This window comes from Phyllobates terribilis, unplaced genomic scaffold (assembly GCF_046119375.1).
Source record: "Phyllobates terribilis strain yellow unplaced genomic scaffold, ASM4611937v1 Scaffold_11__3_contigs__length_659146591, whole genome shotgun sequence".
Lineage (NCBI taxonomy): Eukaryota > Metazoa > Chordata > Amphibia > Anura > Dendrobatidae > Phyllobates > Phyllobates terribilis.
Window position 1 is genome coordinate 303,166,266 of NW_027362771.1, and position 24,443 is coordinate 303,190,708.

The following is a 24,443-nucleotide window of genomic DNA, read 5'->3' on the forward strand; positions in this document are numbered from 1 at the left end:
ATCGCAGAAAGGAAAAAGGTTCTTGACAAATATCAAGGATAATTATCTCTCCCAACTAGTGCAGGAACCAACGAGAGGGAAGGCCGTGTTGGACTTAATATTGACTAATAGGCCTGATAGAATAACTGAGGTACAGATAGGGGGGCACCTAGGTAATAGCGATCATAATATTATCAATTTCAAAATGCCCTTCAGTAGGGTTATCAATAAGGGAACAACTAAAACATTAAACTTTAGGAGGGCGAAGTTTGATCAGCTGAAAGAAAACCTTCAACTTATAGACTGGGACAAAGTTCTTAATCAAGGAAATACGAATAGTAAATGGGAAACCTTCAAAAGAATTCTGAATACTCAGTGCGAGAGGTATATACCGTATGGGAATAAAAGGGCCAGAAATAAGAGGAAACCAATATGGTTGAATAAGAACGTAAAAGGGGCGTTAAATAGCAAAAAAGAGGCATTCAAGAGATTAAAACAGGAAAACAGCAAGGAGGCACTAATGTGTTACAAGGAAAAAACGAGAACCTGCAAAAAACAAATAAAAATAGCAAAGGAGGAAACAGAGAGACGTATTGCTAGGGAAAGTAGATCAAATCCCAAACTGTTCTTTACGTATATAAATAGTAAAAGGATTAAATCGAATAATATTGGACCGATAAAAAGTGAGGAAGGCAAAATCATAGAGAAAGATGAGGATAAAGCTAATCTATTAAATAAATTTTTTTCGTCAACTTTCACAAAGGAAAAAGAACTAAAAGGCGAAATGAGAAGTGACAAACTTAATCCTCCACTAAGTATGACAAATCTAACCCAAGCTGGGGTACAGAAACGCCTCAGTAACATTAAAATAAACAAATCACCAGGACCTGATGGCATACACCCACGGGTACTAAGGGAACTAAGTAATGTGATAGACAGACCGTTATATCTTATATTTAAGGACTCTGTTGAGACTGGGTCTGTACCACTTGATTGGCGACAGGCGAATGTAGTGCCAATATTCAAAAAGGGAGCAAAAAGTAACACCGGAAACTATCGGCCGGTGAGTCTGATGTCTGTTGTGGGCAAAATTTTTGAAGGCTTTATTAATGAGGCAATCATGGAGCATCTTGATGCTAATAATCTATTTACCCCGAACCAACATGGATTCATGAGGAATCGCTCCTGCCAAACAAACCTGATTGACTTCTACGAGGAGGCTAGCTCTCGAGTAGATCAGGGGGAACCAGTGGATGTCGTGTATCTCGACTTCTCAAAAGCGTTCGATAGCGTGCCACATAATAGGTTGGTATACAAAATGAGAATGATGGGGCTGGGGGAAAATGTCTGCAAGTGGGTAGCTAACTGGCTAAAGGATAGAAGGCAGAGGGTGGTTATAAATGGAATATACTCAGATTGGGTAAGCTTCACTAGTGGGGTACCACAGGGGTCTGTACTAGGCCCAATGTTATTTAATATCTTTATTAACGACATAGTCAACGGGATAAATAGTAAAATATCAATATTTGCAGATGACACAAAGTTATGTAAAATAATTTACAGAGGGATTTGGATAAGCTGGGTAGGTGGAGCATTAAATGGCAAATGAGGTTTAACGAGGAGAAATGTAAGGTCATACATATGGGAAGGAAAAATGGAAGTCACCAGTACTCACTGAATGGGAAACCATTGGGGAATTCAGAGATGGAGAAGGACTTGGGCATCTTGATTGATAGCAAACTAAATTGGAGTGCCCAAAGTCAGGCCGCTGCTGTAAGGGCAAACAGGGTAATGGGATGTATCAGAAGAGGTATAGCTGCAAAGGATGAGAACATTGTTCTTCCACTGTACAAAGCACTGGTCAGACCACACTTGGAATACTGTGCTCAGTTATGGGCCCCAATATATAGAAAGGATATAAATGAGCTTGAAAAGGTACAAAGGAGGGCAACAAAATTAATAAGGGGAATGGAGGGACTGCAATACCCAGAGAGGTTGGCAAAACTAGGACTATTCAGCCTGGAAAAGAGAAGGTTGAGGGGGGACATAATAAATGTGTACAAATATGTTAGGGGACAGTATAGAGACCTTGCCTGGGATTTGTTCAAAAGGAGTGATATTACGGTAACAAGAGGGCATTCACTAAGACTGGAAGAGAAAAGGTTTCAGCACCAGCATAGGAAGGGGTTCTTTACGGTAAGAGCAGTGAGAATATGGAATTCACTGAGTGAGGAGACGGTAATGTCGGATTCACTAAACCAGTTCAAGCGGGGACTGGATGCTTTTCTAGATACCAGGCAGATTTCTGCATATACTTAAAAATAGAATAAAATAGTAGGTTGATACAGGGATTTATTCTGACTGCTGGTTTCAGAGTCGGGAGGGAATTTTTCCTCAGGTGAAGATTGGCTAAATCATTTGGGGTTTTTGCCCTCCTCTGGATCAACTTTAGCAATTACAGAACTAACAGGTCGAACTTGATGAATGCAAGTCTTTATTCGGCTTTACTAACTATGTAACTATGTAACTATGTAAAAATATTATATTATGGAACCTTGTTTAATAAAGGTTAATGAGTGGGGAGATTTGTAAATTACTGGGAGACAAATATATCAGTAATTACGTTATGCTGTTGGGGTATAAAGAGAAGCCTAAACCTCATAACAAGTGGACAATTCACAATTAATCCCTTAAAGTCAACTGGTCTGGCCCCGTGACAGTGCCAAACTGGTGCCATAGCCATATACATGTTGACACATACAGGTGCATCTTACAAAATTAGAATATCATCGAAAAGTTAATTTATTTCAGTTCTTCAATGCCGCATTGATTCCGTAATTGATGCAAAAGGAGCCCCGACCAAGTATTGAGTGCATTTACTGAACATACATTTCAGTAGGCCAACATTTCGGATTTTAAAATTATTTTTCAAGCTGTTATAAAGTATTCTAATTTACTGAGATAATGACTTTTGTGCTGTCATTGGCTGTATGCCATAATCATCAACATTAACAGAAATAAACACTTGAAATAGATCACTCTGTTTGTAATGACTCTATACAATTTTCACTTTTTGTATTGAAGGATTGAAATAAATTAACTTTTTGATGATATTCTAATTTAGTGAGATGCACCTGTATATAAAGCCTTTTAAATGTCTTATTACCTCTGCTATATTTTAAAATATACTTTTATTCCCATTCATTTAGCATTTGCAGGACTAGTCCAAAATAGTTTCCCTTCTGCAAGTCTAGTTAAGAAATGGTAAAATTACTTGGACGCCGCACACATGCACAAGATTTACAACAGTCCTCTCTGGCTGGTGATTGTATGGAGGCTGTCAGTTACACCCAGCAATGTGTGATTAGAGGATCCCAGGCATAGTAGTCTGGGGGATAAGACATCCTGCAAGACCAGTCCAACCTCACTACCATATGGCGAGCAGCAGAATAAAATTATATTTTTTTTCACAGATAGTAGAGTTTGTAAAGCAAATGAAATACTTTATCTGGATAATGAGATTAATAAGCTTATAGGTATATTAGTGATTACAGACAGTTAGGAGACCTGACGGGTTCCATTTAAGGACACAACAAATTTTTGTTTTTACAATTTACTATTTCGTTCCCTTCTTTCAAGAGCCATAACTTTTTTACTGACCTGGCAACATGATTCTTCAGGTCAATATGATTCTTCAGGTCAATATGATTGCGGAAATGCAAACCGTATATGGTTTATTTTATTATTTTTTGCACTTAAAAAAATGTGGACTTTGTAAAAAACAACAACTTTTTTTTCGTCATTTCTGAGACCCATAGATTTTTCATTTTTTTGTTAATGGAGCTGTTTAAGCTCTTGTTTTTAGTATGCCAAGCTGACGTTTTTAACTACACCATTTTTAGGCTGTATGTAGCATTTTCATAGCTTTTTATTACAGTTTTTAGTTAGGAGGCATTATTCTTTCCAGCCTTTACCCTATAGATTAAATAGTTTAGTTAGGTCATACTTATACAGACGTGTTGATACCAAATATGCTCATCTTTTTAATTCTTGTATTTTTGGATGGGGAAAAAGTTGCATGATTCAAATTTTTGTTTTTTAAATTGTTTTAATATTTATAACTTTATTTTTTTACTTTTCATTTTATTTTTTAGTCTGTGCAGTTGCTTAATCAATTGTATTTCCAGCAGCTTGCAAAAGTATTCACACCCTTGGCATTTTACCTATTTTGTTACATTACCACCTGTGTTTAAATATTTTTGTAATCCTATTTGTGTGATGCATCAGCACTAAATAGTATGAGTTGGTGAACTGAAGTGAAAAACATTTTTGGGATTAAACAACTAAAAATTGGCATGTGCATATGTATTCACCCCTTTTGCTATGAAGCTCCTAAAAATTTCTGTTGCAAGCAATTACCTTCATAAGTCACATGCTTAGTAAAAGGAAGTCCACCTGTGTGCAAACTATGTGTCACATGGTCTGTCAGTATATACTCACCTTTTCTGAAAAATCACAGAGGCTGCAACTCCATTAAGCAAGAGGCACCACTAACCAAACAGCACCATGAAGACCAAGGAGATCTCCAAAGAAGTCAGGGACAAAGTTGTTGAGAAGTGTAAGTCAGGATTGGGCTATCAAAAGATACCCCAATCTCTGATGATCCCCCGGAGAACAAATAAATCCATTATCATCAAATGGAAAGAACTTGGTACCACAACAAACCTGCCAAGAGAGGGTCGCTCACCAAAACTCTCAGCCCGGGCAAGGAGTGCATTAATTAGAGAGGGAGCACAGAGACAAAAGGTAACCTTGAAGGAGCTACAGAGTTCCCAAGCAGAGACTGGAGTATCTGTTCATACAATAAGCCGTACACTTCATACAGGTGGCCTTTATGTAAGTGTGGGCAGAAAAAAGCCTTTACCTATACACAAAAATAGTAAGGCTCCTTTTGAGTTTGCCAAAAGACATGTGGGAAACTCCCCAACTGTATGGAGGAAGAGGCTGAGGTCAGATGAAAATGTAACTTTTTAGCCACCAAGGTAAACGCTATGTCTGGAGCCCAACCAACACAGCTCATCACCCCAAGAACACCATCCCCACAGCGAAACAAAGTGGTGGCAGCATCATGCTGTGGGGATGTTTATCGACAGCAGGCACAGGGAAAATGGTCTGAGTCGAGGGGAAGATGGATGGTGTGATATACAGGAATATTCTTGCGCAAAACCTGTTTCAATCTGTCAGGGTTTTTTGACTGGGATGGAGATTCATCTTCCTTCAAGACAATGATCCAAACATACTGCTAAATCAATACGCGAGTGGTTTAAGGGGAAACGTGTAAATGTTTTGGAGTGGCCTAGTCACAGCCCAGACCTTTATTTAATTGAGAATCTGTGGTCAGACTTGAAGATTGCTGTTCACCAGAGAAAACCATCTAACTTGAAGGAGCTGGAGCAGTTTTGCCTTGAGCAAAGGGCAAAAATCACAATGGAAAAATGTGGAAATCTTATAGAGACTTATCCAAAGAGACTTGCAGCTGTAAGTGCCACAAAAGGAGCCTCTACAAAGTACTGACTTTAGGGGGGGTGAATAGTTATATACACTGAAGTTTTCAGTTATTTTGTTCTATTTGTTCTTTGCTTCACAATAAAAATAAAAACAAATGTTCACAATTGTAGGCATGTTCTTTACAGGAACTGATGCAAACCCTAAAAAAACAATGAAATTCCATGTTGTTAGAAAGCAAATTGCCTAGGGGGTGAATACTTACGCAACCCACTGTATACTGCAATATGTAGTTGGGTTTCATAGATGTACCAAAATGGCAGTGATGGGGGCTTTCAAACAGGCCAATATCCCTACACAACCATGTTGAGGGAGAGGTTATGGGTGTCCCACCAGAATTAAACAACTTAAATGCAGCTGTCAGAGACTGACAATGACATTTAAGTGATTAAACAGCAGTGATTATCTAACTGAGATCTCTGTTGTTGGAGACAGATGTTAGCTGTAGAACGCAGCATGCACCTGACCTGTTTAGAGCAGGCTCAGCTCCTGAATCCATTTCATGACGTCATAATATGTCATGAAGCGTGAAGAGGTTAATATCTGAAATTCAGTTATGAGGTGCTATTTTTCCTAAATTTCCTCTTAGGGGGTCATAATTTTGGATCCTTAAATTTAATATCTTTTCTTGATGTGCAATTTCTTCTGATCTGTATTTTTGATCTATGGGATACTGTCGAAAAGGTCAACTCTTTACATTTTACACAGCTAAAGAGCCTGTTCACTTTTATTAGCTGTTAGCTTGCTTCTCCAAACCCATGCACTCTTGGATTGCCTGAGCATGCTTGTGTTCTCAATAGAGAAAGGGGAATAATCCATTACCAGATTCCTCTGGGGACAGCCTATTTCCCATAAGAACAAAATAATTGGCCGAAATTCTGAATGCCTGATTCTTGCTTACTTAACATCATCGATCCAGGAAGAGCAGATTGGCCCCCTGCATATTAGTTAGTCGGCTGGTCCAGCTGAAATCATCACTTTTGGTTGAAATTAAATTTTTATAACCAGTTTCAATGAGTAGTAGGACATTTCCTAATCATAAAGTAATTTTAGTACATACTCAACAACAATGCAATGTTTTTTTCCAGGTACAGCAATTAAAATGCATTGCCTTAAATATTTCATGTCAAAGCAATAGGATATTTGCATTATGAAACTAATAATTTCCAATGCCATAAAGCCACACACAAATGTACAAGCATGGTATCAGAGACGTTATTAAGTTGTAAAGCAGAACAGGTCAATGTAATCCAGGCAGAATTCCAAGCTCCATAAATTTCAGAACATATTTGTCTCACTCCCTGATGAAATTTACATAACCGTTACAAGCAATCAAACCGCTAGGACATGCAAGTGGCCAACAAATGCAGAATGCACCATATATTTTATCTCTGTTCCTGAACTTTACAATATCATTATATTGATAGATTGCTCACAAATCTCCCGGTTTAGCTATAGGAGGCTATGACTAGAAACTATTGCTAGAAAAAAATCTCAGGGATTTATGGGGAGTGTAAGCTTTAGAAGAGATGAAAGCTAGTAATTGAATGGAAGTGTATCCAGCATGTGATATATACTGTACTTCATTCATTGTCATGTGCTATGCTTCATGCCAGCAGGTAAGTAGCCCCCTATAGTGCATCACAAAATTATAGTTCCTGCTGCTACAGAGCAAATTTAGAAGAAGAAACTATATGGTTAGAATTTGAAATATTTTATATCATGCTGTGGATGGTCCTGTGGAGCTTGCAAATAGTCCTACCACAGGGTTTACATTGTTTTCAAGTTACAAATTTAAAAAAGGCCATACATTCAGAACAAGGGATCTGGAACTGCCGGGGCCATGCCTCTGGTTGCAGGGGGAAGACAGACTTCCAGCACAGAGTCAGGTGACTGGGAAGCTGGGGGCATGTCCAGAGTGAGAGCTGGGAGGTCAGGTGACCGGAAAACTGGTGGCATGGCTAGAGAGAGGGAGAGACGAGGACTTTTGCACGGGAAAGGGAGACCAGAGTTCGGCTCAGGAAAGCAGAGTTCCACTCAGGAGAGCAGTGTGAGAGGGTCTGGGCTCCTGGCTCCAGTACTGAGAGCAAGAGCCAAGTGCAGTGGACAGGAGGAGTCAAGCTGACTAGAGGGAGAAGAGACGCAGGGTCTGTGGAGCCGAGCACGTGAGGTGTCATGTTATGGACTAGGGACTCAGCGGGTAAAACCGGAAACTGCCCGCTGCCGCCAGAAGACGGAGCATTGTTTGGGCGGGGAAGCCTGAAGAAATCAACACCGGCATCAGCTGGCAACTGCCTTGTGGAGATAGAGAGTCAGCTAAGTGTAAAAACTGTCGTTTACAACCGGTTCGACTCTGCTTTATCTACTGTGAACAGTCAGTTAAAGACTTGTACTTGCTACTTCCCTTGTTTTCCCCCATATTTTCTCCTGTTACTCCCTGCGTGGAGATTGACCCTGTTATCATAAACTTCCCCTGTTTATTAACCCTGCATTGGCTGCTCTGTGTTTCGTGTCTGTGCATCTAAAGTACCTGTGCTACAAATCTTGTAATGCCTAAATGTCTTCTAATCTGTATGTCAAAGTGCTTGGATGAAAAATAATTTATAACAAGATATTGTCATAACATTATCTAGTGTATATCAAAAATAGGGAGTTCTATGTGTGATCGGATCTATCAGTCCTATGCATGCTTCTGTCAATCAAGGTAAAGAGAATATGACCTGTCATATCCAGAAAGTTTACTTTATATCTATGTAAATAAGCTACTTGGCTACAATGTATTGTGAAAAGAGGATTGAGTGTCTAGGTATATTGTTTCTCCTTGTGGAGACCACCAAGCTGGCATAGGTAGACATATTGTCCAGAAAAAAATCTATGGAAATAAGCTCTCCTACAAGAGCCAAACCAGGATCTTATCCAAAAGGAGAAGACTTCCAATTGCAGACATCTCTTTCTCAGTTCTTGTTTTTTGTCTGGGCAAAGTCTGATACTATCTGGCTGGGTGAGAGGCTTTTCATGAAGGTCTAGAGCAGTGTTCCTCAACTTCAGTCCTCAAGAGCCACCAATAGATCATGTTTTCAGGATTTCCTTAGCACTGCACAGGTGATAATTCCATCAGCTGTACAGGCAATAATTCCATCACTAAGGAAGTCCTGAAAACATAATCTTTTGGTGGCTCTTGAGGACTGGAGTTGGGAAACACTAGTCTAGAAGATACAAAGAGGTGGCTGAAAACACAATTCATATTCATTTTACAGATAAAAGAAGGGATATTCAAAATGTTTTACACCTTTCCCAGAAAACAATTTAGCAAAATCTACAAGTCGATGTAGACAGCTGTGCCCACACATTACTATTTCAAATGCATTCAGTGGTGCCAGCAAAAGTAGATGTTGCCAATGATGTGAAGCCTAGTTTTAGTAAATTATCCGGTAGCCTAAATGGGAAGGAGATATTAGCTTTACAGAAGAAGGTCATTTATGGTGACAACTCCACAATTATCACTGAGTTTCATAGATTATCTCACATTTATCTTATACACCATGTATATAGAACCCCTCAGTTCTTCTATAACATAGGGACATGACCAGAGTTATGTCCTAAGAGTAAAGCGCAAGCGGCAACTAGCTGCATATTATGTGGTGTAATCCTAACCTGGAAACTTTCTGGAATAGAGCGTTTGATACTATAAATAGTTTTTTCAGCTGATTTAACTCCCTCGCCATTTGTGGGTACATTGAGGATCTAAGTACAGATTACCATGGTAAATAGCGGTGGCCCATATGCTACACATATCAAGAAAGTTAATAGATCAGCACTGGATATCATATCAGGAGCCTACAATCCCAGAATTTCTAAATGCATTTAATTGGTTGCTGAATCTGGAAAGGGGTATTTACGTAAAGAAAAATGCTTTAACTACATTTGAAAGCTGTGGGCACTCTGGATTAACGAGTCAGACATGACTTCAATAGAACTGTTGCGATAATGTCTGGGGCTTTTTTAAGGAAAAGTAGTATAATCTACGATCTAGAGGAGAGTAGGAGTAGTACACGTCTATTAAACCATGATACTGTCCTCTTTGCCTTGTTTATAATATTTACTCTTTGGGTATAATGTACTAACTAAGGGATGTTCTCTTTTCCTGTCCTGTGTTGCACCAAATACACTTGCCATGTTTTCATTACATTGTGATGATGAGGGAGGGGGGGTGAAGTTTTATCATCAATTATGTATAAATCAAGCCCTATATGGGTCAATAAATCAACCTAAAACAAAAACAAAATAAAATACCTAGAGATAAAAAATCAATTGGCAAAAACAGATTCAAATTTGTTGAAATTTTTAGACTTTTGGTGATTTTTTTATTATTGGGTGTTTTTTGCAAGTTTCATCTTTTGCTCAGCACTTTTCACTTGCATTTATGCCTCTATAACTTTTGCTTATGATGGCTGGAGAGGTGCGACTTCTTCCATGCACAGTTATGTTTTATGCTCTGTCCGCAGTAGAGTAGAGCAAAGTACGTTCATGCGAGCCAGCGTTGTCCCTGCACAGGCATGAGATTTTGTTCAGCTTTGTGGATGACGCAGGACGAGTCATCCACATTAATCAAAGCCGGGGGACAGCGATTAGCTGTGGAGAGGAGGGACAGAAGCAGCATCAATAACGCCCATTGGACCAAACCGTCCAGATTGGCATACAGCACGGGAGCAATTCAAAAGATTTTTTAGGGGGAACAACAGGGGGAGTCAGGGGATAATATACAACTTTGTGGAATGCAGCACAGTTCATACACAAAAAAGCTGATGACAGGTTCACTTTAAAGGAGTTATCTCAACTTGTTAAATGGGTGAAATTGCAAACTTACATTTTATTAAAAATCCTCACTCTTCTCAAGAATAGAGGGATTTTTAATTTTATAGTTTATTGCTCATTGCCTTGGTTAATAACCTCTGCAGATTATCAGTTGTTAGTTTTCTAGGCAAAGGAGGCTTGCAAACTGTTTGTTATACAGCTTGCCAGCACACTTCTGAAGTTGGCCGGATCAATGGTTCCAGCAAGCTTCCGTGTCAGTGCTTCAGTGCCTCTGGCCTTCTCTGATGCTCCAGAGAGAAGCTGGCTTTACTTGCAGCATAGAAGAGCACACAGAGCAGACCATGAATGGCTGGTTGTAGGAGGATCAGGGTTGATTTTGTGATAGATGTATTTCATGCTGAACTATCAATCTTCAGAAGCACACCACACCCCTACCAAGCAAGAAGCCAGGAAGCTGAGGAGCGGTGCACTCCTGAAGAAAAAAGTGTAGACAACCCTTTAAAGTAGCAAAAGGGCCTTTGGATCTTCTCATACATCCGAACCTGATAGTAACTGAATCGCTCCACCCCGTACGCCCCTGCTTATTGATATGTAACTTTTTAGACTATTTTGACAAATAGGAAAAAAAGAAGTAACAGTGCATTCAGTTTCTTTGGTTGGAGATACATCTTTAAAAAACATGCAAACCTGAAAGGTATATTTGATAATAGCCAAATCGTGAATGGTAGCAATTGCTGTTATTTGCTCATAATAGGTAGTTTTCTCACCCAGAAAAAAAGAGACATCCCAGCACATCAGAGACCTTTGGAAAACCCTTTTCCCCATTCTAGCCTTTGCTTGTAATCTTTCTCCAGATAATGCTCTATACTAAGAAAGCGACATTCAGTTTCTTAAATGTGCTTTTCCATCCAAGCAAATAGTGTTTATTCAACATAGAGTATAAAAGCGGAGTCTAAGAGGCTGACTTCACAAGTCTTCATGTTCAGCGCTCTTTCATGTTCACAGCTCTGTTTTCTTTAATGCTGTTTTGTATTATTTTAAGTGGTACAATATAGCTGATTCAACTTTTAAAAGTTTAACATATGAGAACATCTTCACTAAATCCTCTTGCCGTGCTCATCTTTTTACCAGCTTTAATGTTCTCCATTAAATTTTATGACTGGCTTATTCCGACCACAGGTTTGCATCTTTGTTCTACAACTTCCTTTGATTCTTTTTCCTTTCAATATGGATTAGCCATTTAATGGCTCATAATGCACCGTATGTTAGCACCGTCATTTGAAAGATGCTGTGTCCACAAGGTACAAAAAGTACTTTTTTTGATTGATATCAATAAAGCCCTTGAGACCCCTTTACATGTTCAATGATATGGCAAGTCCCTCCTATAGCCCCATGGACAAAGCAGCAGGAGTGTTGTCTGTCTCAGCGGGCTGCACAGAAATTAATCGTGGCTGCTTGTCTGCAGTCATACCTTACATGACGAGCAGCTTTTAATCAACTTCTTACTATCCTCAATGAGACTCAACAGGGCTCTGTAATGGAGGGGTTTCTGCTAGCAGCTCTTCATTCTCACTATTATTGAAGAGGCTCAAAGTATAACAAAATGGACAAACAGAGCAGTGTGCAAAGTGCGTTAGTTTCTGAACATGCAAGATGATCTTTACCTGGACTATAGATTGCCAGAGTAGCTGGTCATTGACGTCTATCATCTAGTAGGACATCAGAATCCTTTCACAAGATTTATGTACATTTTTTCATTTTGTTTTATAATAAATACACAACAGAATTCAATTTTTTTTATTTTGCAGTGTCTAGTACAATGGTGATCTGGTGGTTGCAGGAGAATCAAGGTCTATTTTGTGATAGGTGTATTTTATCCACCTGAATTGGGAACATAACCAAACAATGCTCCTTAGGACTGTCATTATGCCCAAGACCAGATGGAATAAGAACAGAATACTTAATTTCTAATCCATCTACATTTTTTAGGAATCTTAAGAGTCTGGCAGTTATAACTTGGACGAGGATCACAACGCAATGCTCGGACTGGCAGGCGGATCTCCTTAACTGAGCATGACAGCTGGTTAGCAATACGTGCTGTCACGCTCTGGTCTGGAGAGCCGCCAGCCAGTCCGAGCATTGCATTGCGATCATCCTCCAAGTTATATGGAAGTCTGACTCTGTCCTTACTTACAGTACTTAAAAACTGAAAGGACTGCCCTTAGGAACCAATAAAAACTCAGCTCCAATTTATTAAACTGCATGGTAAATTATAGCTCTAAGATAATTTTGATACATGATGTCCATGGTCTTGATCACACTCAACTGAAAAAGAATGGATCTACGTTAAAAATAGAAATTTGGAGGTTCCTCATTCATTGTGGGTAAAACAATCACTTTATCTTACACACATATTTTGTTTCTTATTTCTAAAGTGGAGCACTATACTTTCTTAAAAATGAACTGTCATTGTCTTCCTTAGTTTCAAAGAGCCGAGTTCAAGAAAGCTCGCCTGGAGCATAACATAGCAGACTCAACAGAGTATTCCCAATGAGATGGCACAAGTTAGCTGACAAGTAAAAAAGTAGAATGCGTATTTACAAAAAGCAAAAAGGATATGAATCAGCAAGACCCAAAGACTTACATCCCATGTGTGGCGTGAAACAATATTTAGTTAGCTAGCCATGCAGATAGCATATTCAAGTGAAAACTAAATAACAATAAAAAGGATAGTACTCAACAACTATACAAAATTATTGTAATTCTATTAATGAGGATTCAACAAAATATTGGAAGCTAGATTTTATAGTCATTTACTTTTACGGTGGCTCAATGGTTAGCACTGTTGCTTTGTAGCGCTGGGGTCTTGGGTTCAAATCCCACGAAAGACAACATCTGCAAGGAGTCGGTATGTTCTCCCCATATTTGCGTGGGTTTCCTCCCACACTCCAAACACATACTGATAGGGAATTTATATTGTGAGCCCCAATGGGGACAGCAATGATAATGTCTGTAAAGCGCTGATGGTGCTATATAAATAACACATAATAAATAAATAATAATCCTGTCATAGGAACATACTGTATGTTTCTCTGCATGTGAACTGGAGCTATATACCATAAATGCCCTGGGTAAGAACTTGCCTATTCCCTGCACATTCTACTGCTATTGTCACTGCTGCTGGCTTATTATATACCACCAAGACATCGCATTAGTGGTGGTGCTGATTTAAAATTCATCATTTTTCTCCAACATGTCATTAGCTATAAACAGTAAAACTAAACTGACCATTTTTTATGAGGGTGATGGTGATTTCTGATAGGATATAACTAAAAATAATGGCCATACCTATAATTGTGCAATATTGCATTCTTCTTAGTGAACCTTATCTAAGTTGTAAAAAATATAAAAATATACCATGTTGATTAATGATCATGGAGACAATGGTGTAGATAACAGAGGCCGGCGGTGCATGTGCTGGAGTTGCTGAAACCATTGATGAAGCGATGACTAGCTTCGTCTTTGATGGAGAACTTGGTGGCTGGGATAACGGAGGTGATTGCTTTCCTGCTCTCGCATAGATTTGTTATATTCATAGCTAAGTATTTCATCACTCAGTAGTCTAAACAATTGTCTTTGTAGTAAATTTACTATTGTGGAAACAGTGGGAAAATAAAAAAGAATGGACGTTTTGCCATTACTGCAAGAATTATCTATAAAAACAATTCTTAAAGTTCTACCTAAATGTTCTGAAAGCGCGTAAATAGCGAATCTCACCAATAAATATGATCTGTGATAAACAAGTTGGTTCTTTATGTCACTATTTTGCATTTTTTGTATCAATTTGGACACATCAATCAATTTTCTGCAATTTATCCTTCCAAACAGCACCCAAGTTATAAACGCAGGACGATAAGAATCCAATATTACTCCTGCATGGTTAAGACACTTGTATTTCTCCAATATAACTTTTCTTGCTTAGTTGTAACAGGCGTCTTGCAAACATTATTATCCATCCATTTTCTCTTCCCTAAACGCAGTGGGAAGTCTGCAGGTTTCCATAACAACAGCACTTAGCTCTCATCACCCCTTTTAATGATAGACAGGTGCCAACATCAGTGGATAATAAAGAGGGGAAAATGAGATCTTAAGACTCTCAAATTGGCAGTTCATTCATTGCCATAATGAACAACAGTAATATTTTAAAAAGCAGCAGCGTGGTGTAACATGGGTGGTATCTAACAGGCTCAGCAGGGTCGTTTTATCACCTCCAGCATCTGTCACGGGTAATGTTTTACAAGGACCTCTCTATGTTTAACCCTGTTTGAATGATGGCTGTTGCTATGAATTGACATAGTCTATTACCAACTGATAACTGAACATATTCTGTTGTTAAGTTAACTCCATGCAACCTTTAAGATGTTGCTAAAGGATGATATAGCATTTATTGCTTTATCGTCCTTTTTTTTCCTGAATAATACAGACTTTAGAGATTTTTCTATTATTTTACTCCACTCACAAGGTAGTTTACATGTTGTGTCCTTTTGTTTATATATTAAAATAAAATGTGAGATTGTTCTAAGGGATCCTGTAGGGAAAATGATGCACGACAGGAGGGTAGATGACCATTCTTTAGCGCTATTCAAACATATTATTGATTTCAATGAATACATGAAATTCTGTAAACACATTGAATCCACTACTGTAGATTGAGCTTGAACTGGAGGCTCAAATGGAGAAATTAAAACATCATTCAATACCTTAATATAACTGGAGGAAAATGACAACCAATAATATGACAGTATTCACATTATTGCTGTACACAGCCCATACGGGGCAATCAGAACGGGCTGGTATTTTTGAGTTTCACCATCTTTTATATTACCTAAATATCATATAACTATTTTAATGTGAGATCCAACTATAACTTGTAGGAAACACACACATTTTCTTGATGTTGTGCTTGACTTACATTTTCCCTATACTCCTTACATTAATTACTTGTTTGCTCATGTTACCTGCACATCAGAATTGACCCACTTGTTACTGTGAAGGACAAAATTCATAACACTGATCAATCTCTCCTTAACGTGAGTCTTTAATTGGTCTTCCCCTCTACATATTCTACCTCTAGAGAAATGTATTACTTATTTTACTGGGTGCAACAGTTGTGCCATAATCAGAGTTTTTAGGAGTAGCATGAAGCAACTTTCTGTGTGCATTGTCTATTGACAGTGAACTGCTTATCACAGGAGTGGGCGTGGTTGAACCAGGGCTCACATGCACTGTGGTCAGTCTCCTAGTGATAAAATCTTAATTGTAAAAAAAAACAGCACACAGCCTAATAAGTGAATCATTGAATTCAGTATCTTAGCTGCTACCTCATTCTGTCCTCAGACTGCATAACAAAAACCTGCTGACAGATTCCCTTTGACAGATTCGTCTATGGTACTGCAGCTCTTGATATCTCCTTCCTTATCATTGTCTACCAGACAACCCCAGCTCTTCATTCTGTCAACAATCCAAACCTCCTACTTTTCTCATGTTGCACCAGTCTCTGAAATGCACTATCCCACAAAATCAGCATCGTTCCCAACATCCACAGTTTTAAGTGTGTCATAAAACCTTGTGTTTCTTACACGTCATTTTGAGGAAGATCTATTACATTCCATTATCCAACTCTTCATTTATCTCTCCTCTAAATCTATATTATCAGAAACTTGAGATGAGTGAATCAATTTGAAACAAATAGAATTTGCCTCAAATTTGACAAAAATTTGAATTTGCACGAATCTGAATTTTTTGGGAGGAATTTGCTGCCATTAGACTACATTTAAAAGGGTCAAGAAGGGTTTAAAAAAAAGATAAAAACATAAAATCATACTACCTCTACCTGGCCATCAGCTTATCTGTGCAGCTTCCCACAGATTTTGCCTTCAGTCATAACAGGTCTATGGTCTTTTTCTTAGGACCTGTTAAATCTTTGCCACATCTAGAATGGACTAGGTCTCATGAGGCCTTGTTAATGCAGCAGACACTGAAATCGAACAGGACCTGTAAGGCTGTGTGAAAATGGTGCGTTTTTGATGCGGTTTTTCAGTGCGAAATTGGCCCCAAAAACGCAAGGGAATCCTTACGCCAGGAATACCTATGAGAATTGTGAAGAGTTGTGCACATGATCAGATTTTTCATGTGCATTTATATCTGCAGAATGTCAATTCTTTGTGCGTTTTTCAGACTGAACGCATTGCCAAAAACGCATGGAAAAAACGCACATAAACACACCAAAACGCGTGCAATTTGTACACAAAATACTCAACATGCGCACATACCCTAAAGGATACCAAAGATGTGCTGAGACTGAAGACTGAACTGTCAACTAGGTGTGGGTGTGTATTATTTATTTATTTTATCATACTCTCATGTCATTCTACACTGCTCAAAAAAATAAAGGGAACACTCAAATAACACATCCTAGATCTGAATGAATGAAATATTCTCATTGAATACTTTGTTCTGTACAAAGTTGAATGTGCTGACAAGAAAATCACACAAAAAATCATCAATGGAAATCAAATTTATTCACCAATGGAGGCATGGATTTGGAGTCACCCCCAAAATTAAAGTGGAAAAACACACTACAGGCTGATCCAACTTTGACGTAATGTGCTTAAAACAAGTCAAAATGAGGCTCAGTATTGTGTGTGGCCTCCACGTGCCTGTATGACCTCCCTACAATGCCTGGGCATGCTCCTGATGAGGTTGCGGATGGTCTCCTGTGGGATCTCCTCCCAGACCTGGACTAAAGCATCCGCCAACTCCTGGACAGTCTGTGGTGCAACGTGACGTTGGTGGATGGAGCGAGACATGATGTCCCAGATGTGCTCAATCGGATTCAGGTCTGGGGAAGGGGCGGGCCAGTCCATAGCTTCATTGCCTTCATCTTGCAGGAACTGCTGACACACTCCAGCCACATCAGGTCTGTCATTGTCCTGCATTAGGAGTAACCCAGGGCCAACCGCACCAGCATATGGTCTCACAAGGGGTCTGAGGATCTAATCTCGGTACCTAATGGCAGTCAGGCTACCTCTTGCGAGCACATGAAGGGCTGTGCGGCCCTCCAAAGAAATTCCACCCCACACCATTACTGACCCACTGCCAAACCGGTCATGCTGAAGGATGTTGCAGGCAGCAGATCGCTCTCCACGGCGTCTCCAGAGTCTGTTACGTCTGTCACATGTCACATGTACTCAGTGTGAACCTGCTTTCATCTGTGAAGAGCACAGGGTGCCAGTGGCGACTTTGCCAATCCTGATGTTCTGTGAGCACAACACCCATCTGTGGACGTCGGGCCCTCATACCACCCTCATGGAGTTGGTTTCTAGCGGTTTGTGCAGACACATGCACATTTGTGGCCTGCTGGAGGTCATTTTGCAGGGCTCTGGCAGTGCTCCTCCTGTTCCTCCTTGCACAAAGGCGGAGGTAGCGGTCCTGCTGCTGGGTTGTTGCCCTCCTACTGCCCCCTCCACGTCTCCTGGTGTACTGGCCTGTCTCCTGGTAGTGCCTCCAGCCTCTGGACACTACGCTGACAGACACAGCAAACCTTCTTGCCACAGCTCGCATTGATGTGCCATCCTGGATGAGCTGCACTACTTGATAATTGCCAATAATTTCCATCTATTGTCTATTCCATTTGCACAACAGCATGTGAAATTGATTGTCAATCAGTGTTGCTTCCTAAGTGAACAGTTTGATTTCACAGAAGTTTGATTTACTTGGAGTTATATTCTGTTGTTTAAGTGTTCCCTTTATTTTTTTGAGCAGTGTATTTGCAATAAATTCAAATAAAAGCAAATTTAATTTTTAGCAAATGTACCAATAAGAATTTTTGCAGATTCTCTCATCGTTAATGAGAAACTGACCCTTTTTTTTCAAAATATATCACACACATTGCCCAAGAGTGTGACTTATCTGTTAAAAACAACCCCTGATTACATTTCCTATGAGGACATTTTAAGCTGTTATTTAAGGGTCCTTAAGTTTGTACTTGTGTGCAGCTTTCTCTATTGAAAAAAAAGCCAAGTGATGAAAATCATTGTTACACAAAGGTTGCCTGCCGATGTCAATGGGTGTCTGGTACGCTTTCAGCTGTGCTTAGTTAGATTCCCTTTGTGATCAAAATGTCTGAGTTGAACCCAAAACATAACATAAAAAAATATATTTGTAAAGCAACTTTATATGTTAGTAAAGTATTTATTATTTTCCTAAACAGTGTCGATTACGGTAAATATAAAGCTAAAATATCTTTATTGTTACCCTTCTGCGTCAAGTGAGTATGTATTCACTAAGAAAATCCTAATGATATTATTAAGCTAATAGCAGCACTTTGTAACTAAAGAACCCTATTAATCCTCAGGGAAAAACCATACAACTATTACTGCATGACATTCCCAGCATTCGGTCTTTATAAATATGTCAACTATTGTATGCTGGAAAATAGAGGCAGTAAGTTGGCTCCAATTTGTTACATTGTTTTCTTTTTCTATCTGATCCACTTACAGTTGATAATAATAATGAATCTGCGAGTCTAACCCCACCGCAGGGACCATTATACCTCTGCTGAGGACCAAGGGTAGCGACCAAAAATGTTACCATGACAACTCGTTCAGGTGACAAAACTAAAAGCCACAAAGAAAGAATTAAAAGAAGAAAAAAATAACTGTGCTGAAAGTAGTTTTTTTTTCTGCTTATCTTTTCTTGTGCTGCAGTTTATGACAGCAATAATAGCTTCCTCAAGAGAATCATTTTAGGCAGCCATAGCGCACAGCCGTGCTGTTATCACATAGATAATAGACATTTAGAACTTGGCAATATTGTATTGTCATTATTTCACAGCAGACATCTGGAGCCAAGAGTCTCTGTCTGAAAATAATTCCAGATTTTTATTTTTTTTTTTTGCATCATCTAGACCAGGGAAAAAAATACCATTGTGCCAAAAGGGAAGGAAATGGAGGCAGATCTACAACCACTGAGTCTCAGCTGACATTTTCTTCTGGTGACAAGCTGCATGTTTCTTATATAACCTGTTTTTTAAATGATAAACCATTGGCTTCCCACTATGTTTCTAGTCAATTCAAATCAGTCACAAAGGCCATTTCTTGCTCCGAGACATTTTCAATGTCCAATTTATCATGTGTCGTGGATTGACATATGTGCCAATAAGAAGTATTAACAAAAACATGTCACTTTATCTGCGACAGCGCTGACATTATCATCCGGACATATTTATTCCTGGCTGTAACATTTATACTGCAATGGGAAAGTATCTCGATAAACTAGAAGAAGCAGAGAATCCTAAAATGTAAAGAATACACGGGAAATCTATTAAAGAGAGACTAAGATAAAACGTGAGTTAGATAAATAGGAATAGTTCTTGCAATCGCATGATCTTATGAGTCAAGTTCCTCAAACCTTCTGGTGATCAGCTGTTATAACCAGGGATAACCATAAAGAGCCATAATAGCCATATTGTACATGTTGACTACAGAGACTGCTACAGGGAAAAGTAGCATTACAGGCTATTGCTAACGAGTTCAGTAAATTGTAAACTAAGTCATGTATGAAGGGGGTCTAGCACTCCAGATTCTCTGTCATCTCTGGCTCCTAAAATGGGACCCAAGTGGGAATTCCCTTTATGTTGTTATATGACTGTATAGGCCACATGGGAAGGGTTTGCCTAGATAAGATGACCTCTTTCAATGCTATACAATCCTCAACATTGAAATTGCAACACTAAGAATGAAAAGTCATGGAATTATAGAATTCACAGCATCAAAAGACATGTTAATAGTATGCAATTGATGAAAAACTGGAACAAAATTTCAAAACATCATGCTGAAGGCCATGTTATAACATCTAGGCTACACAGGCTGCTCACAATAGGGTGAACAACTTGAAACCTGGCATCATGTTGAAAAATTGTTTCTGGGACACTTTGGAAAAATGGCCGTACCACTGGTTTCAGACATCCAACTACAGGTTGTACATGCTTGAAAAAGACCTGTGACAGGAGGAAACATTGCATTTTTTGAATGGCGGAATGAAGATATTTTGAACCTTTATCACCTGTTTTTGAACGCTGTCTACAACAATTTATGCATGCTATATCTAAATGGGTTCATTGGGGCATGGACTTTGTGTCCCTACATAAGGGAAAGGAAAGCCCTTATCTGCCTTTTGTCCTCTTAAGGATGCAGCGAGCCAAGTCATAGGACATTAACATAGGACTTTGATCCAGCTACAGGTGTTCCTTTGACCTCACAATACAAATCTCAAAAAGTTATCATGGTACAGAACAAGACAGTAATGAATGCTGGAATGGAGGTCTATCCATTTCAGAGATGAGTCCCGCTTTATTCTTTGATACAATGATAGCTGGAGACTGATCTGGAGATCATGTAGGTATGCAGAGGCCTTCACAAATAATGTAATACACTGGTCCTACTCCTGGGATATGGTTTGTGTGGCATAATGTATGGTAATCAGATTCAGCATTGCATTGATTTGGCCATAGAACCAGTGGTCTTTCTATTTCTTTAAAGTGTCCCAAGAACCGTTTTTCAACTCGACAATGCCAGGTTGCAAATTGCTTATTCTGTGGGGCCTAAATGTGCTACCATGGTATGCATCTTCTCTAGACTTGTTGTTCATCCAGCAGATCTGGGACATCATTGATCGACAATTGCAAACAAAGCTGCTACCAATGGATCTTAGTGATTTGCGTGCCCAAGTGCATTCAGTATGGCAGAAAATTCCTCAGAAAATCATTAATAACCTCAATGATAGCATCCCAAGATGTGTAAGTGCATGTTTTTTTCGAGTGTGGCACTCATACTCAACACTGAGTAAATTGAGATGTTTTGAAAATTTTGTTTACATTTTTACATCAATTTCATATCATTAACATGTCTACCGATCATGTGATTTCTACAACTCCATGACTTTCCCGTCTCGTTATTGCAATTTCAATGTTGAGGAGTGTATAATATGTCGGGATAGGTTTTGTTCATCAGATTGTTATATCACGGCAGTAAGGATTGGGGACTTGAGCTATGAAGTCTAAATAATTGTGAATGCAAAATTCACTGCAATATGTCTGTAGCTCAAAATTAGTTTAAGATTGCTATGAAATATACAAAGTTAATTAACTTTTTTGCATATGAAATAAAGTAGATCTAAAACACTAAAATGGTTGACACATACTTGTAGACTAGTGATGAGCGAGTACGTTCTGTTAACCCTTTCGGTGAGCATGCTCAGGTGCTCGCCGAGTATCTTCAGTGTGCTCGGCCGTTATGTTTTAGTCACTTCATGCGCATGATTTGCAACTGTTTGACAGCTTTAATACATGTGAGGAATGTCTAAGAAACAGGCATTCCTCACATGTATTAAAGCTGTCAAACAGTTGCAAATCATGCGCATGAAGTGACTAAAACATGAGCACGGAGTGACTAAAACATAACACCCAAGCATTCTGAAGATACTTGGAAAACACCCGAGCATGCTGGTAAATCTCAAGTAACGAGCATGCTCGCTCATCACTATTGAAGAGCATAAAGTGTCACTAATAAAAAATGTAGCACTTTGTAACATTACAGTATATTGCATTGATGTGCTGTAGGCCTCTAGTATCTTTGTTGAAATAGCCAACTCTAATAGGTGCCCACCACTGTGACTGTCTTAGACTATATTATGCCTTTCTTCTTTTTCTTTTCTTACTTTGTATAACAATAGTTTAAGCTTTTTTCAGTACATTCTTAAAAGTTACATTTCATTCTTCTGGCTATAGTAGTGAACTTTAAAACAAATCAAAACCAGGTCATTGCTCACAGAAACTACATTGTTCTCAAGCTTAATACTGTAACGACATTAATTTTATAGTATAGACTCAATCTTTTTATATTTATGAAGCAAAATGTTAGGACATGAAACACAGAATGATTACCTCTGGCATCTTCACTCTTCCTTCCTGAAAGGAACATGTCTGTGGATCATGGGTGCACACATGTCGATATTTACACCAATGGCACTCATATGGACTTTGTACACAAGATAGGCACCTGAGGATATGAAGAATATATAATATTCAATATAAACATGGATAAATACAACTTTAACCTAATCCACATACACTATTGCTCAGATGGCCACAGAGCAAGTAAACTCATACAAGTCCATTGCATTTGTCCAATTGTTTTAAAATGTTTGTAGATTAAACATTTACTAATTTTATAAACACTATACATGAACGGGCATAGTCTATCCATTTAGATTGCCCGAGAACAGTTGTCCATGAAATATAGAATTAATTCTCGAAATCTCTCCAAACGGTTTTTGGTTATTGCTTGACTAAGCATTTAGGGTAATGTGACAATTTAATATAAAATACATGAAAATATAGCAGCTATTCTGAGTCAGTAGGAGGAGGTGGATGCCTCCATGATAAAATGCGTCTAATAGATGTAGATGCGATGGAATACATGTTATTCAAATTGATAACAAGCACTCACTCTGATGAATCAAATTAAAAATGCATACTGTATCATATTGTGTCAAGTCGTAACATAGTCGGCCATGAATATTTAATCTTTTTTCTTAAATCTTTATTTCTGTCAGAGTATATGGAAGCAGGGGCATAGAGCTGTTTGTAGTGAATTTATCACTGAGAGTGTGGTGTCTTGCATGGCATCGCTAACCAGAGAAAGACGTACAAATACTCTCTACGATTCAAAGCATGTAATTATGGTCATTGGAGTGTCTAACATACTGCATTGCAAGATATGGATGGTATTAGCTGATGAGAGATTATTTGCTAGTGCAAGCTATTCCTTACTATGAAACGCTCCAGTATTATGATACAAATACATGTGGTGGACATACAAGCACTTTTTAATAGGCTGTTAAATATTTATAAGAAAAAGGATTTTCTTAAGGGACCTATTTTTTACATAAAAGAATTTAAAATCTATTGTTGTCTAAGTTTATAATTTACTATTTACTCCTGTTAAAAATTCTTTCCAGATCCACGGATTTTGTTTTTTCTCAAGTGACCCTTTTCTTCACTCCTGCAAGAGCTGAAAATCATGTTGCTGTATATCCAACATGTGATCTTTGCTGCCGGCTTATTGCTTCCCTCCCGTGCTTGTTGTCAGCACCAGTTTCACATGCATAGGTTTGCTCTAGGTCTGTTTCCCAATAGGGCAAGCATAGAATGTGCACACTGCATGTGCACAGTTCCAGACAATGTTATTACACCTATCTTGTAATGCTTTGATAGGAAATGGATTTATTTTATTGTATATGTCCTGTAAGGATTCACTCTCTGTGGTGGTCGGTAGCGTTCGCATGGGCAATGTGGTCTGGTCCAAACATCTGAAGTTTTATTGCTTCATAAGACTCCAGCAGTTACAAAAACAAAAGAGCTTCTTCCAGGCACACAGCTTTAACAGGAAAATAAGCAGTTCGTGTAGCAGCAGGCTCTCCAGTTCAGATCACAGTCCTCTTGCTCTGAGCTTCTGGCTCAGGATGCTAACACAGGAGGTCTTTAAGGATACTAACACTAGAGGTCTTTTTCTTCCTCCCAAACTCAGACCACAGTCTCTCACCCGTGCAGCAATCCTCTCACTTCCCCTGGCTCAGCTTGGTCAGCAACAAATGGTATTCTGCAACTCCCAGCAGAATCCACACACTGCTCTGTTCCCCAGCACACTGAACACTAAGTGAACACATTTCCTGGTTCAAGTAAAAACCTAGGCAGGCTCCTCTAATCAAACCCTGCAGTGCTAGGACTTAACCCTGTCCTACCTGGCTTTGCCACAGTCCATTAATGATGAATTTTTTACTAATCTGTTTAAAGATTATAACGGCTTGGTTTTCAGATGCTTCGCAACAACATCTTGGCCGCTTTAGCAGTTGTCCTGGCTGTACAAACTTAAAAAATCCTATACCATGCTACTTCATTAGCAAGGATCTCCAGCCACATTTTGAATAAGAAACATTAAAAGGGGATTAACAGGACTTATCAT

At 38.9% G+C, this 24,443-nt stretch overlaps 1 protein-coding gene across 1 annotated transcript in view; it reads right to left on the minus strand.

Annotated features, from left to right (window-relative positions):
* PLXNA4 (plexin A4) overlaps window positions 1–24,443 on the minus strand; it is a 1,035,275-nt gene that overhangs the window by 269,690 nt on the left and 741,142 nt on the right. Inside the window, exon 9 of the mRNA XM_073652480.1 lies at window positions 22,364–22,478. Coding sequence (XP_073508581.1) covers window positions 22,364–22,478 — 115 coding nt within the window. The remainder of the gene's footprint in view (window positions 1–22,363; window positions 22,479–24,443) is intronic.